Genomic DNA, 15,923 nt, shown 5'->3' with positions numbered 1-15,923 from the left:
TATGTGACAGAGTTCCAAGGACCGGCATGGCTGTGTGGTAGAATACTCGAATACCACACAGAGGGCCTGGGCTCGAATCCTGCTCGATCCTGGATAGCTTTTTCTGACTGTGCGCGATAGTGTTTACGGATACCGGCGAGGGCAGCAAACAACTACGCCACCAAAATCGGCTGTTGTTGTGATCTCATAACAGCTTTCACTGTAAAAATCACTACATTGACAATGAGGCATTTTGAGTATGTGGCGCACTACATAAAAATATGTGAAGCTTTAACTCAGCGATAGGAAAACCAATAACTACGGTGGTCATGCAAGAATAGTTGAGCCCACAGAAGTCTGTGCAGACAAAATTGACGCAGACTGAGCACATTTGACTTCGAGCACTGTTCACACAATCGTACCTCACACTTCGATTGCACTCGGGGAGCTCAATTAGGGGTGAATTGAAAATTTAAACATCCAGTGTGAAATGGTTTTAAGCCTGAGTTGCTACTGCAGGAGATTGGCGAATGCATCACAAGGTACTTTGTGAAACAAATGGATCTGCTCTCTGTATGCCCAAAGATCTGCTCTCTGTATGCCCAAAGATCACTAATTGTGTTCCAAGATTGGTAGCAAAGTTAGTACTATATAACACTGAAGAAAACACATATAGCATCCTGCAGTGCATTTAGATTAAAAAATAATAGAAAATTCGCAGCACATTATAGCCTCTATGTTCACCACACCGTGCTGGGATCCATGCTGAAATTGCAGCTGGGCGCACGCACGCAGGTGTGTGCCGTGGCAGCGTGGGACTCGTCCATCCACGACTCCATGCACCTGAACGCCCTGACGTCGCCCAACGACCGCATTTACCTCATCCTCAAGGTGTCCGTGCGGCTGAGCCATCCCGCTGTGATGGACCTCATTCTGCGGAAGCGCTTTGCCATCAACGTCTACAAGAAGCAGTCGCTCACTGAAAAGATACGCAAGAGGATCAGCAGACAGGTGAATGCGAAAAATTGTTTCTCCGCGTTTCGGCGATACCAACATCTTGTTCCTAAGCATAGACTGGTGTTTACTGAAGGCTGTATTGACTACTAGAGATATCAGTACCACCTAGGTTCTCATTTATGTTCCTTACTGTGTACCCATCTGTCTAGCTATAGTATGTCTTTACTGATCTGGTGATCTTTGCATCGAGATTTACTTCATGCAGAGTGTTTCTTCTTCTCTGCTTTCAGGACGTCTACTTCGCATCCGGAGTAACGTATGAAATTGTTGCCAGCATACCAAAGGCAAGTTTTAAATAACTTTATCGATTTGATGTTGTTTGTTGAAGCATCTGTGAAACGGCGACCACGAGCCTATTACAGTATAGACCGCTTATAACGTAAGACGCCGGAGTTGCACTATAAGCGCCGGATCCGCACTATAAGCGGTACCGCACTATAACCAAAACAACCTTCTTCAAAGGCTGCACTTGCGCAAAACGTGTTGAGCATGTAGCCTCACGTGTCCGATAATCGACATATGCGATTTGGAGCGTTTACAACCACTTAAATCTCCGAATGTTCAAAAATTAACCGCCAAAGACCCGCATTGCCAACGAAGTGAACACGGGGGAAAAAAGCAAACAAAACAACGTGCCATCGCGGAAATTCGCCGACTACGTTTCAGGCCACCTCGAGGTATGCACATTACACAGAAACCATGTCGAATCGCGACTGAAATTTCACGTGCTGAGCGGTTCCGATCGTTCGATTTCACGGGCGCGCACGCGATGTCCAAGACATTGCAATCGAATCCGGAACCACCATTCGAGAGTTGCATGTGCCGACCATGCCCTCGTTTTCATTAACGATATGATTCTCTTCCCTTCAAGTGCAGCCATCGCAAAAAGTTTCGTTGATTGCGCACCAAATCGCAACTTTTATCGTCCGCGACCGCTACCGAAAAGCAACCAACGCTGATTAGGCCTAGCGTGCGGTTCAGCATGCTGTCGTAGGAAGTTTGTCCAAGACAACATAAAGATCGGACGTCGAAAAGATCGCACTCAAGCACTAACCCAAGAACAGCGCGCGTGATACGAAGTTTGTGTTCGCGGCCGGGAGATCAACGGCGACAAAAGCCCGCCAAGCTTGTTTAAGTCCGCGCACTGGCAGAAAAGGCGAAAGCTCGCGTCATGAAGCCGCAAAACTTTTCAATTTGCGGACGAGGTAGCAAATGCGATATCTGTAGCAAGTGTGATAACGACGACGCTTTTCCCGACAGGAAACTTACTTTAAAGCGCACTTGATGAGGACGCGAGCGTACGTTCCACGCGGAACGCGCTGCTGGCAAGCGGCCGCGGAGCCTTGCCGCCGCCAGTGCAAAGGCTACTCCGTCGCCTAGGCAACCACCATCCTTCACCACTCGCCGAGCTCGCACAGCGCTGCCGCGGTCTTATTCCTCCCTCCGCCCCTCATTCGTTCACTGTGCGTGCCCTCGCCCTTTGTAACGACCTCGTCGCTCCCTCCCCAGCGGCGTACCTCCTTTGAGAACCGCACTCGCTACCGCGTTTGTCAGAAATATTATCCCGCAACCGCATTATAAACGGTATTTCATCTTGGGGGACTGCACACTAAGCGGTATGCGTATACATGCGGTTCTATGGGAGGGTAAACGGGAGTCGAAAAAGACCGCATTATAACCGGTCCTGCACTATATGCGGTTACGTTATAAGTGGTCTGCACTGTATACGAGAAGACAGTGCAGGTGGCACGCGGATGAATAGATGTTGCTAGAATTTCGCAAATGTCAATTGTGGTTCGAAGTGAAGTTGAAGATGATAGTAATAGGACTGAATTATTTTTAAGGGAATAGTTTGAATGATTGCGCAGGGTTAGCATAAAGCAGAACAACTGGAAGTTGATGAATTTTTTAAAATTGCAGCATATTCCACACTCTGCCAGAATCTGCGTGCAACGAAGTTACTTCGCAGCTTCATCTTCCATCGTAACGCTCAGACGTGCATCATGCAGCTGTCCTACCATATTTACTTGTCGAGATGTTAAAACCTTGATCTCAGAAAACAGTTTATTAGAGCTGTGCGAATAGCAAAATTTTGGGTGCGAAGCGAATTCGAATATTGAAGTGTGAGTGCGAATCGAATCGAATATTTTTCGAATATTTCCAGAATATTTTTCGAATACTTCGAAGCGAAATTGCAGCAAAAAAAAGTTAGGGAGGATTCCAAAGCATATTCTTATGCGATAGCAACATGAAAGTGTTTCTTTTTGCAATGTAGAGGCCAAATTGTATTTATGTACATGATTTGGTGCAACCAAAGCGTTGCCGACAACACTTTACATGTGATAGGCAAAGATGCCATTTCCTCAGCCACTCCTCCTCTTTCAACTTCTGTGGAAGCCCAACTGATGTGGCGGAAGAGGGTGTGCTCCCTTCAAGTCCGGATTTCCAAATCTGCCTCGTAGACGTCGATATACAAGAACATCTGAAATTTTGGATGCTAAAAAGCTTTGGCTTCCGATATTTCGGACTTCCTGCCCAACTTTCAGTTCCAAAACAGCACCTCTGGCACATCTTTCATCTCCATGTTGGAACCAGCGTTTTCTTGAGTTAGTACATTTGCGACCGTAGCGGAGCTTGAAAGGCAGTTTTGCAGCATTACCGGGGTGTGATGAGGTGAAGCATATTGAAAATCTAGGGACCACTTCTAATAGGACGTTGACTGTCCTGGCAAAGTTCGACCGTAGCGGCGCTTGAAAGGCAGCTTTGCCGCAGTACGGGGGTGATGAGGTGAAGCATATTGAAAACCTAGGGACCGCTTCCAATCGGACGTTGACTGTCTCTTGGCAAAGTTCTACCGTAACGGAGCTTGAAAGGCAGCTTTGCCGCGATACGGAGGTGTGATGATGTGAAGCATATTGAAATTCTAGGGACCACTTCCAATCGGGCGTTGACTGTGCCTTGGCAAATCGACCGTAACGAAGCTTGAAAGACAGCTTTGCCGCAATAGAGGGGTGTGATGAGGTGAAGCATATTGAAAATCTGAAGGAGTCACTTTCAATTGGACGTTGACTGTATTTGTATTTGGGAACTTCAAATAGTTCGAATAGTAAAATTCCAGTGCTAATCGAATCGAATAGCAAACACTATTCGAAAGATATTCGAAATTTCGAATATTCGCACACCCCTACAGTTTATAGTACTTTCAAAGCACTGTTGTTCATGTAGTTACGAACATGCAAAAACTTAAGTTTGGCCTTTGTTGTGCCAGCTGTACTGATAATTTAGTTGCAGGCAATGATGGATAATATAGAACATTTAGTGAATATGACTTGAGCGCAGTTGTCATGGCTGTTGAGTAAAACCTCTTAATGCTGATAATTACGAAGGCTCACAAAGTTCATATGAACTCTGTATGTGTTAATGAGCTACATATAATTAGGTATATACATAAATATATATTGGTTATTGACAATATAGAATTAATTGCCTGTGACAATTCTATATTGTCAGGAGATCAGAAAGAACTTTTTTTTACTCATCAAAGAGGGCATCATAGGCAGCTGCATGAGGCTCAGGGATTTGAAAATGGTTTAGCTTTCTGGCACACAAAATATGCAGGGAAAGTAAATATACATAGTCAGAGCACTTCCTCTATATCTTTCCTTTTGTCCCTGCTTACTATTTTGTCTCCAGTATGATCAAGCTTACGCTCTCTATGAGAATTTCCCACTGCCTGTCCAGCTTTCTATGTATTCGTGTTCTTTCTCTTTGGCAACTCATTAACATGTGTTGTCTGTCATATCAATACTTCAGGGGCGTAGCCAGAAATTTTTTTCGGGGGGGGGGGGGGGGGTTCAACAATACTTTATGTATGTTCGTGCGTGCGTTTGTATGTGCGCATGTATATATACGCAAGCAAAACTGAAAAATTTCGGGGGGGGTTTGAACCCCCCCAACCCCTCCCCCCCTGGCTACGCCCCTGCAATACTTGTCTTTCCTTTTGCATGCTTGCCCAGGCTTTTGAAGACTTGGAGGGTCGGGAATCCCTGGCCCTGATGGCCGCTTCCGGCGGGGACAGCGAGATGGGCGACGGCGAAAGCTACATTGAGAAGTACACTCGCGGGGTTTCGGCTGTCGAGAGCATCCTTACCCTGGATCGCCTACGTCAGGTGTGTATGATAGGCATTCTTTGCGTTCAATACTGGCAGCACAAGTTTGCTACTGACATCTGGTTAACCGTACTTCCATTTTCATCTTCGTCTCTCTTTGTCTTGCTACTCTCAACAGATTCTTTTTTTAAAAATTATTGTTAAATGCGAAAGGCTTTTGGCTACCACTATCCACTTTGGCCTGGCTAGCTGTCTGTCCCTGTTGCCAAGGTTGCGTAAAAAAAGGTTAAGGTATTCTAGCTCCTATGAGGAATTGGACCTGGGCCTTCAATGCAGTAAGCAATATATAACATAATTGTTGGGGTTTTACATTCCAAAACCACAATTTGATTATGAGAGACGTCGTAGTGGAAGGCTCTGGAAATTTCGACCACCTGGGGTTCTTTAACGTGCACCTAAATCTAAGCACATGAGCCCCTAGCATTTTGCCTCCATTGAAATGCAGCCGCCACAGCCGGGATTTGATCCCACAACCTTTGGGTCAGCATTCGAGCACCGTTACCACTAGACCACCACAGCAGGTAAACATAGTAAGCAAGTAGCTGTCCTCAATTCATCAATAATGATTGAGAAGGGGGGCACAGATTTTGCGTGGCACCAGAATGGAAGAGCTCTGTGATCATAGCACTGTCTCGATAACGATGCACATGCACGACTCTCACATGGAGGGCTACAAAGTCTGTTCAGAGACTTTCATCTGGCTTGGCCAGTCTGTCTGATTCACTTCAACCTATGTCTTATCTGACAAACTCTCACTGAATTTTTGAATATCTTCATCTTTGTCTTCAACAGTATAAAATTGTCTGTGAAATGTCCTTTTCCCATAGTCCTATGCTCACAGTCTAAGTGTAATGCACTCCACTGTTCTCGATCCAACAGGAAGTGGCCGTGAAGGAGTTGCTGGCAGCCCAAGGACGGCTGCTGCGCAAGACAGCCAGCGTGCCCAACATCGCGCAGGTCATGCGCACCTCGGATGCTGGCTCCCCGCTGCGGCCAGACGAGGCAGCACCGCACCGATCGGACTCCGTCATCAATCTGGCATCGTCTTCGCTCAGCGAGGGTCTCGACCGGTTCCTCAGTGAGGGAAAAAGCGCTGCAATCTCAAGCCTCGGTCAGTGCCACCATCCTGTATATCTGTGTTCCGTTCGGCGCATCCCTTGCTTGCACCTTGCGCATTGTCGCTAGAGAGCTTAAGTGTGTCCGCTAATCTGGCAAACACAGTGGCGTTTGCAAACACCGGGTTAATGGATGCCAGTATTTGCATGTTGTGACACTTCAATTAACCAAAAGTACAGACGCGTTTCTCTTTGTGTGTGCAGTTAATCTTGCCAAAAAAATGGAATATTTTGAAAGGCAACGTGTTCACAGTTATGCTGCAACTGAAAATTTGCACGAGCGGCAAAGTGGCATACATTCGGTTGCTGCAGTAACAGCCGTGTTTGCCTCATTGACCTATGTGCCACTAGTTGCCACCACCAACCTTGCCGCTCACACTTATGCCTTGGTAGCCCAAGAATCTTGAAATGCTGTGAATTTTAAGGGCAAACTAGCACTTTTCATTGCCTTAAACATCACATTTTATTGGGCGAGTTGTCGTGTAGTCTAACACCTTTAGCTGGCAAATAAATTAAACACTTGTATTGGCAAGCAGGAAGAGAAGCCAAGAAAAGAACTACTTGACTATCGCAGTTATGGCATCTCGGCACAATTCTTTGTGCAATGCGAAGCTTCAGAAAAATTATGTTTGCACCAGGGAAGTTGTTCTAGAGTTTGTAGTTTTGCCATGTTGGTATTAAGAGCCATTTCTAAAAATGAACAGGCACCCTGAAAGACAAGTAGTGTTGGCAAGATGGTGCACTTGGCAAAATAACAAAATTTGGCAGTGTTTGAAATATCCCCCTAAAACATTAAAACTTGTAGAACATCCCTAAACAGTGATGGACATGTTGGTGACAGATGTGTTGTCTGTATTTGTTTCTGTGTGCTGGTTTTATCGTAATGTAGGACCACGCTCGCCCAAGACCCGATGTCTAAAAGTGCATGTCAAAATTCAGTGTATCATCACAACAATGCAGGAGTGCATTGCCGCGAAGCTAACTAGCAACTGTCATTGCTGTAAACAGTACTTGTGTGCTAAAGAGCAGTGTAAAATGAAGGCAATGCAGAGATGCATTGCTGTGAAAGCATTACATTAGCAGTCATTGCTGCTTTACGTTTGTGTCTAAGTGCAGTGTAGCATTACGGTAATGCGTTCCTGCATTGCCGTCAAGCTCTACTAACAGGCAAGATTTTCATTTACATCACGTTTGTTTGTTCTCTCAACTTCCTGAAGTTCTAGCTCTGTAACACGTGCACATGTTTTGTTGCAAGTGTCTTAACCGTGGCACGCTGTCTGCTTGCTGTTCTCACAAACATTACGCTAGTGGTGGTTTGAAGCACAGAAGTAGCAGTTGTGGCACAGATCCCAGTGGTGTGTGCTTTTTCCGTCCGAGTGGTTGAGGTTGACGTGGTAGTGTGCTGGTGTCCTGCATGCGTACCATGTTGGCATCATTCCAATCACAGTACTTGTTTTATCGCTGATCTCATGGCTTCATTGCTTGCAGTCATCAGCGTGGTTAATGAGGAAAATGATGAAGAAACTGAGAAAATACATTGAGGTCACATTATTGTACTGAGCTCATGGATTGAAATGCGACATTGAAACGTCTAGTATAACTAGAGCTGTGCGAATAGCAAAATTTTGGGTGCGAAGCAAATTCGAATATTGAAGTGTGAGTGCGAATCGAATCGAATATTTTTCGAGTATTTCTCGAATATTTCTCGAATATTTTTCGAATACTTCGAAGTGAAATTGCAGAAAAAAGAGTTAGGATTCCTAAGCATATTCTTATGAGATAGCAACATGAAAGTGTTTCTTTTTGCTAGGTTGATGAAGGACTGGCGGGATGGTGTTTCATAGTTGTCTTATCAAGAATGAGGCAATGTAGAGGCCGAATTCTATTTATGTACATGATTTGGTACAACCAGTGTTGCCGACAACACTTTACACGTGATAGGCAAATATGCCATTTCCTCAGCCTCTCCTCCTTTTTCAACTTCTGTGGAAGCCCAACTGATGTGGCAGACAAGGGTGTGCTCCCTTCAAGTACGAAATTCCAAATCTGACTCGTAGACGTTGATATATAAGAACATTGGAAATTTTGGATGATAAAAAACTCCGGCGTCCGATTTTTCGGACTTCCCGCCCAAATTTCAGGCTCAAAACAGCATTAATTGAACTTCCAACTCTGCCACATCTTTCATCTCCATGTTGGAACCAGCGTTTTCTTGAGTTAATACATTTGCAACAGTAGCGGAGCTTGAAAGGCAGCTTTTCCGCAATACCGGGGTGTGATGAGGTGAAGCATATTGAAAATCTAGGAACCACTTCCAATCGGACGTTGACTGCCTCTTGGAAAAGTTCGACCGCACCGGAGCTTGAAAGGCAGCTTTGCCGCAATACGAGAGTGTAATGAGGTAAAGCAGATTGAAAGTCTGAAGGGGTCACTTTCAATCCGGCGTTGACTGTATTTGTTTTTGGGAAGTTCGAATAGTAAAATTTCAGTGCGAATCGAATCGAATAGCAAACAATATTCGGAAAATATTCGAAATTTCGAATATTCGCACACCCTTAAGTATAACAACTGCTATGCGCAATTGCTCAAGATACCTGCGTCATGTCGCTACAAATCTGGCCCCTAAAGGTAATGTTGGCTCTGATATAAGTGTTTGAGACGAAATTACACTGATATGGCACGAACCAAGGACAGTGGTAGCGAACGTACAGGCATTACCATGGATACTTGCTGCTTTTGGAGCTTCAAGTCCCTTAGTTGAAGGACTGACAGAACTGTTTTTGCATGCTAAAGGACAGATGTGTGCTAAAGGACAGATCACCTGGAAGACAAAGCACTGTAAGGCACACGAACAATACTCAGGTCATGTCATCATTCTGTTTGTTCTTTTTTTCGACGACTTTCACCTTACATCGAAAATGTCTTTTCTATGTCTTTTGCACCAGAGATTTGTAAGTATGAATCACTTAACTGGGATTTCCTGTATTACGGCATGTTTTACTATGCTACTAACATGCATATTACGGAGTCTAGGACCTCTTTGCTTTCAAATCTCTTCTGCAATTTTAAGCTATCTTGTATCGTTGCAAGTTTCTCATGTAATTCTACATGCAAGCTTTGCTTGGCATCCGTGTGACAAAATTGGGGCTGTGTCTTGGATTACATTGGATTGCATAGACTGAAGATGCATTACGACTTATGAGGCCGTAACATGATTTACGCATGCGCTTCTCATTATTTAACAACGGAAATTGACAAGAAGTGTTGACGTTCGGAAAATATTATTGGCAGGCAAATTCTGCTGCAGACCTGTATGTGATAAAAAGCGAGTTAACTACCGCTATCAGTGGCACATTTAAAACCACTTAAAAGGGAGTTTCAGACACATGTAAAATATCTAATTATTTCAATTTCGCTACCTTACAATTAAGGTAAGGTAAGGTAATTAAGGTAAGATTTGGTACGTTCAGAAGTATAAATGTGAAATTCTATTGGCTGTAGATACAATTTCGTACAACTCTGTTGCCTCTTTTCATTGCAAAGACGCAGTGTTATGAACATTGGGCCTAGTACTCTTTTTTTAATTATTGTTAGTATTGAAAATACTGTTTCTGAACGAATTGGAAAGCCTGAATAATGTACCCGCTTCCAACATTCGCTAGAGCTAAAGCTTTTCTTTTAACAGCAGAGCTGTTAAAGTCGGGCGTAAGGTGTGATCCGTGGACTGGAAAAACCAGTTAACGGGTATGCCCCTCGGGAATTGGGCAAGCCCCGCTATAAAGTGCAAGCATTTATGGGAACCATATGAATGCATTGCCGGTGGGAAAGGGAAGCGAGGATGAGGAGGAGGGAAAGAAGGGGAAGCATAGCATAGCCATGTATATAGTATGGTATAGCAAGAGGTTGGGAAAGGGAAGTGAGTGTGAAGAGGAGGGAAAGGAGGAAGGGAGAGGGTAGAGCATAGCATTGCCTTGTATAGTAGTGAGTGAGGGTGAGAAGGAGTGATATGAAGGTTAGGAGAAGGGAAAAAAAGAAGGAGAACGCCACCAGCTGCGCTATTTCCTCAGTCTTTGCACCACTAGTGCGTACCTGCCCCAATCTTTTTATTCGAAAATTATTTTTATGAAAATCATTTCAGCAGTTGCCTCTTAAAATAATTTTTAAGTACTGTATGGATTTATATGACAAAAGTCTGGGACAAATAGCAACCTCCCCCTAAATTTATCATTAATGATTCTTAAGATTATAAAGATTTGTCATGTGGCATATGTAGTAGAGCTGTGCACGGGCCGTATTTCCGAGCCCGAGCCCGGCCCGGGCCCGCTGACTTTGTCGAAGGCCCGCCCGAGCCCGACGGCAAAGGGCTGCGAGCCGGCCCGGCCCGGCCCGACGTACGAAAACACAATCCTGGGCCAGGCCCGGCCCGGCTTTTTGAAGGTTCGCTGCGAAAACAAAGCATCGTTTTCCGGTAATTTGGCACTTCGTTGAGCATATCAAACATGATCAAACGACACACGAATAACAGTCTATAATACACACATTACAAATTGTCGAGCAAAAACAGCAAGCAGTCCAACGATTCCACCTTCAACGAAGTGCGGCGCTTTTGCTATACAAGTATACGGCCTCATGCCAGCAACAATGGAGTTCGCTCGCCAAAGCCGTCACGTGTATGGGTATGCCCATGCAAGCGTCAGCTTGCACGAAGGCGATATACGTCGGGTCGCTTGTCGCTGTCGCATGCATTTTCACTCATATGTGATTTGGCCTTAAATCTAACGCGAACAGTCGCGTGGCGCCGTCACTAGCTCAGGTGGTGTTACTTCGCTGTTTGTCGGAGTGCAACAGAGGCAGTGGTTTACCTGCTCCCCTGTTGTTTAAAGCAGCGAATGGAAAGGAAAAGCGGTAAAGGGCGGTCGCGGAAAAGGCGCTGTATGCGTGCTGGAAAACAATTCCCGCTCATTCTCTATATTTCGGGCTTGAGTCGGGCTTTGCGCCGGGCCTGAGCCCGGCCCGATAAAACTCCAAGTAGCCCGAGCCCGGCCCGGGCCCGAGGTGAAAATACGTCGGCCCGACCGAGCCCGGCCCGCGGGCCGGGTTGGGCTCGGGCTTTCGGGCTACCCGGAGCCCGTGCACACCTCTAATATGTAGTAAAAAAAAAGTATTCTCTTTTTTCTTTCCATTTTGGAGAAAGCTCTGTTTGAACAGTCTTGAAAATTTACTTCCTTACTCATTTGAGTGAAATGTGATATCACTTACAGGCTACATATTTTAGGATATTTATTAAAATAGCATTATATTATTATAACACAGTATCACTTGTAGTCTTGGCATCTTGGAACAGTCTTTACAATTGCAGTTATCCGTTAAAAATTAATGAAATGCAATCACAAGCTGTCTTAGACAGCCTATAGGAATGCTGTTTTTGTATACTGTTATTAACAGGGCTAAAGTGTAATATAAGTCCAGTTGTCTTCGAAAAACCAATCTTCAGCGCTACTGCCTTTTGAAATAATCAGTGAAATGCAGCATCATTTGCAGGCCAGAGACGTCCTAGGTCTTATCAATGACTAAAAAATTTTTTTAATGTCTTTCTTCTCAAATTTTTAACTGTTTTTCTTCTCTCCTTGAACCATGCTCCCCCATTGCAGCACGACCCACATTCCTCAACCTAAACTTCAATCTAAACTTGAGCTTGCGGCAGGCGGCGGGTGCCAAAAGTACGTCTTTCCAACGAAACCGGATTCCACATTTTTTTCCCCTCATTAGACAGAAGCCTGCCTGACGCCAAATTCTTGAGCATTCGGTTGATGTTTCCTTTATTATTTCACTTCTGTTTTGCTTTGCTCCAAACGACTGCCCCCCCCCTTATTCTTCATTTTGTTTGGCTGGGAATGTTTCGATCCTTTATGTTTCATGGTGGCCTGAGAACCCTGCTACACACGTTTTTGTTCGCTTTACTGGAATTTTCGTGTCATTTTGTCTTTAGCTTTGGTTTCAATGTTCTTTGCTTGCACACAACGCTTGTCTGAAGTCTCAGGCCGTTAAGCCTGCTCAGTCTTTACAGATCATATTTATTCAATATTTGCTCACTTATTTGGATTTTATTTCAACTTGGATCGAGTTACGTGAATGTATGCAGCATTAGACGAGAGTCGGATCTATCAAGTTATGCCTTCCTAAAATCTTCGAAAAAATCTTCAGAAGGCTCGGGTCTTCCTGAAGACAATGCAACAGCCTTCACACCAGCATTGTTTCTCCCTGCATTCTGAACGAATTTGACGCTTTTCACTTTCATACAATGCTGGTCTGAAGCTTCTTTGAGTGTTTCATGATTGAGCAATGGAATTTGGAATGGAATATTGCTGTTAGCTGAAGTGTTCTAATCATCCTATTTGCTGAATTATTTGAACTTAATGTGACTTGAATTGATGAAAATTGAAGTAATATAAGATCTGTAGCTGTAAATCTAAATTTTAGCCATTTCAATGGCTTCCTTTCAGAGTCGTCCCAAAGACTGTAATAGTCTTCAGACCAGCGATGTGATTTGAGCTTGCATGCTGAACTGAGTGGATCTGCTCTTGATTTTTCTGCTTCCCTTGCTTTTTGTGTGTATTTGTTTCTTCATTACTTTCCTCGGAGCTTCATTCTTATTTCATGTGCATGTTATTTATGTATTTCAATGTGTCTGAAACTGTGTCACATTTGTTGTGGCCTCCACTTAAAAGCAAAATTTAAGGAACCAAACAGGTTCTTGTAATCCATCTGTTTAAATTTTTACTGTAGGCCTAAACTATGTACTTAGTTAAACACATAAAAGTTTATGCTAAGCCTATAAAATATAAAATCTTTAGTAGATAGTTATATTAATAAAACATTTGTTTCCTGAGGCTTGTATGTAATAAACATCTTTTGCAATGTTTTGTTCTCTGACTAGTAAGGTCTACAGGTTTTTGTGACTGTTTTATCTTTGTGCCAAATCTAAGGCATCTAGTCTGTAAAGTTAAGAAATGTTAATGATAGCGTTGCATGGTACATGACAAGTTGTAGACTGTATGTTTATGTTAAACAACATTTAAGCTGCTCTAATTGCTTACTTGATCACATATATTTATGCAAATTAATAATACTTTTGTATCACCAACTAAAAATTCATCTGAACTTAATAAAGTTATTATAGTCACCCAGTGTATAGTGCATAGTCGATTTGTCGCCATTCATTAAAGTAAAATTTTAAGTGGAGGCCACTCGGTGTACCACATTGCAGCGGAAGCCACCAGCGCTAGAACTCCGAATATTGATAAACGTACGTCGTTTATCTCATCCCATTGATCGTCTTGCATAGGCTAACCACTGTTACAGAACTGTCTGAATCTTCATCGTCACTGCGACAGGACATGTAGAAAAGATTAACAACGCACACACGCCAGTATTCAAAATTGTTTCCGTGACCATCAGAATACTTAACGCACAGAAAAGATATGCACTGTGTAGGGTTGCGCATTGTTACTGTTGTCACTGCAGGGTAGTTTTAGTGGTTGCTGCATACAAGTGAATATTCCGATAATTTTTTCTCGCGGTTTTCTGAGCAGGGCAGCATAAATATTACCTGGCAGCTTCCAGTCGTGGCAGTTAGCTCTGCAGCAGCCAGCCTTTTTTTTTTTTTCCTTTCACACTAACGACCGTCTACGCGAACTTGTTTTAGCACTGACAGGCATGAACTCAAGAGTGGGCACATGGCACGCTTATCTCCTGTGTTCTGCGTGTCTGCTTATATGCCTTTGTCTGTCAGCACTAAAGCCAGTTCACCGTGGATAACCAACTTGCACTAATCACTACCCCAATCACCAAGACGCGTTAGGACTGCACTTGTTAGTATTATATAAATGTACTGCTTTATCCAAACGGTAGGCAACACGAAGTGGGGCACTGCTTTTGATTGCTTAACTGGCTTCGTGGCTTCCGCTGCACAAGTGGCAGTTGTACCAGTAGCCGAGAAAACGCGACTGGCGGCAATTTAAAACTTTCAACGACTCGTGATGTTTCCAGCCTCCTCCTTGGCTGTCCTGAGCCCGCAGCCAACCAAGTTTGTGAAGCCCATGCGTACGGTCATTGAGGAGCAGACTCAGCATCGGGAAGCGCAGCCCTTGTTGCTGGAAGACGACGATGAGCAGGTGAGGTCATCGTGAGCGATCGTGCTTGTGCAATCACTTTCCGTGTTCCGGAAGTACTTAGTCATTGTAGGAATTTCTAATGGATGCTCTATGAACAAGAAGGCATGTATTTAACAGTGTATAAGTAAGCAACATAATGTAAAATATAATCTAACGTAAAAATGCCAACGAGAACGAAACTAATAAACGTATGAAAAAATGGTGCTCATGTACGTCTGTGTTGCAGCTGTCTCCTTGTCTTTTTCTGCCTCGTGGATGCATTCGTAAGAGATGAAACCAATCAGCCCATATTAAAGTTTCGATCATTTGAACGAGCTCCTATGTTGTACGTTTCCTGCCAAGTGGTCATCCGCCCATCATGTTGCGGAGAAAGCCACATTGTAGCAGCGTTTTCATGGTTGCATTTTTTTTTTCATTATGGAGCAAATGAGGGAAGTCAATTTAGTAGTTAAACATTGGCTTCATGTTAGAAATATGTTTAGTTTGTATGGGGAAAATAAATACGTTTAGTTTCATGCAACTATTTTTGTTTCCCTCAGTGTTGACAACACAGTTGATGAAAAGGATCAGGTGAGCACCGTCTGCTACAGCACCCATGTCATCTGTTTTCTTTTTTCCCATGTCAGCTATACTGTAGAACAGGCATGTAGGCAAGGGGGGGGCCCGGGGGGCCCGGGCCCCCCCCGAAATTCGTCCAGCCTTTTATATTCCCGGACAACATTTTTTTTCTTTTTGCCATGAAAAGACTTTCTTTCGAATGAATAGGCTTTGGGCCTCCCCCGAAAAAAGATCCTGGCTACGTGCCTGCTGTAGAAAATCATTTTTTTTAAATTGAGCTCAGTACATTCCAGCTTATGTGTTCACTTTTCTCATATCAGCAACCTACGCATGAAAATTTTAACCGAGTACAGAAACTACCTCCCTACGTTTCACAACTTAAAGGAGTTTGATTCTCTGTTACGCAGTCTGAAGACGAGGAGAGGCCGACGGCGATGGCACATAGCAGGATGGAAGCGGAGGCTGCAGCGGCAGACACCGCCGCCCCGGAGGTCAAGAACGAGCAAACCGCAACGTCTCCCGTGCCAGATATAGCCGAGAAAGCAGCAGAGGAAGAGAGCGGTCGCGTGCCGGAGTCCAAGGACAAGGACCAAGGGGAGGAGTTCACGGAGTTCAAGTCCTACTGGGCGGCCGGCAAAGACGAGGAGGTGAAGTCTGAGGGCAGCGACGATCGGCAGCCGAAACCCGCCGCCGCCATGACTCACTCCATCACGAGCGACGGCATCGCCGACCTCGTGGTACGGAAGAAGGTTCAGTTGTTTCAGAGGGAGGCTCCTTTTTAAAAGGGAGCTGTACCTTGAAGGAGGGCCACCCTGGTTCAGCTTGAGTGAAATGTTTAAATGCTCTCACTTGGTCATTCTGAAACTGTTTTCGTTTGTCTACGAGATATTCGGTGCGTTTCAAGGAAAGCA

At 44.3% G+C, this 15,923-nt stretch overlaps 1 protein-coding gene across 3 annotated transcripts in view; it reads left to right on the top strand.

Moving 5' to 3' along the window:
* Window positions 1-15,923, top strand: part of LOC119374112 (kinesin-like protein KIF13B) — a 118,987-nt gene that overhangs the window by 89,700 nt on the left and 13,364 nt on the right. For 2 of the 3 annotated variants that reach the window (XM_049420292.1, XM_037644180.2), the window contains exons 28-34: window positions 775-990; window positions 1,227-1,280; window positions 5,013-5,165; window positions 6,045-6,276; window positions 11,932-12,000; window positions 14,330-14,454; window positions 15,420-15,749. In XM_049420292.1, the coding sequence (XP_049276249.1) occupies window positions 775-990; window positions 1,227-1,280; window positions 5,013-5,165; window positions 6,045-6,276; window positions 11,932-12,000; window positions 14,330-14,454; window positions 15,420-15,749 (1,179 nt within the window). The remainder of the gene's footprint in view (window positions 1-774; window positions 991-1,226; window positions 1,281-5,012; window positions 5,166-6,044; window positions 6,277-11,931; window positions 12,001-14,329; window positions 14,455-15,419; window positions 15,750-15,923) is intronic. The other variant, XM_049420293.1, reaches the window with a different exon arrangement.

Source organism: Rhipicephalus sanguineus, chromosome 11 (genome assembly GCF_013339695.2).
Source record: "Rhipicephalus sanguineus isolate Rsan-2018 chromosome 11, BIME_Rsan_1.4, whole genome shotgun sequence".
NCBI lineage: Eukaryota > Metazoa > Arthropoda > Arachnida > Ixodida > Ixodidae > Rhipicephalus > Rhipicephalus sanguineus.
Note: the sequence above shows the minus strand (reverse complement) of the source record. Positions and strands in the feature narration are given on the sequence as shown.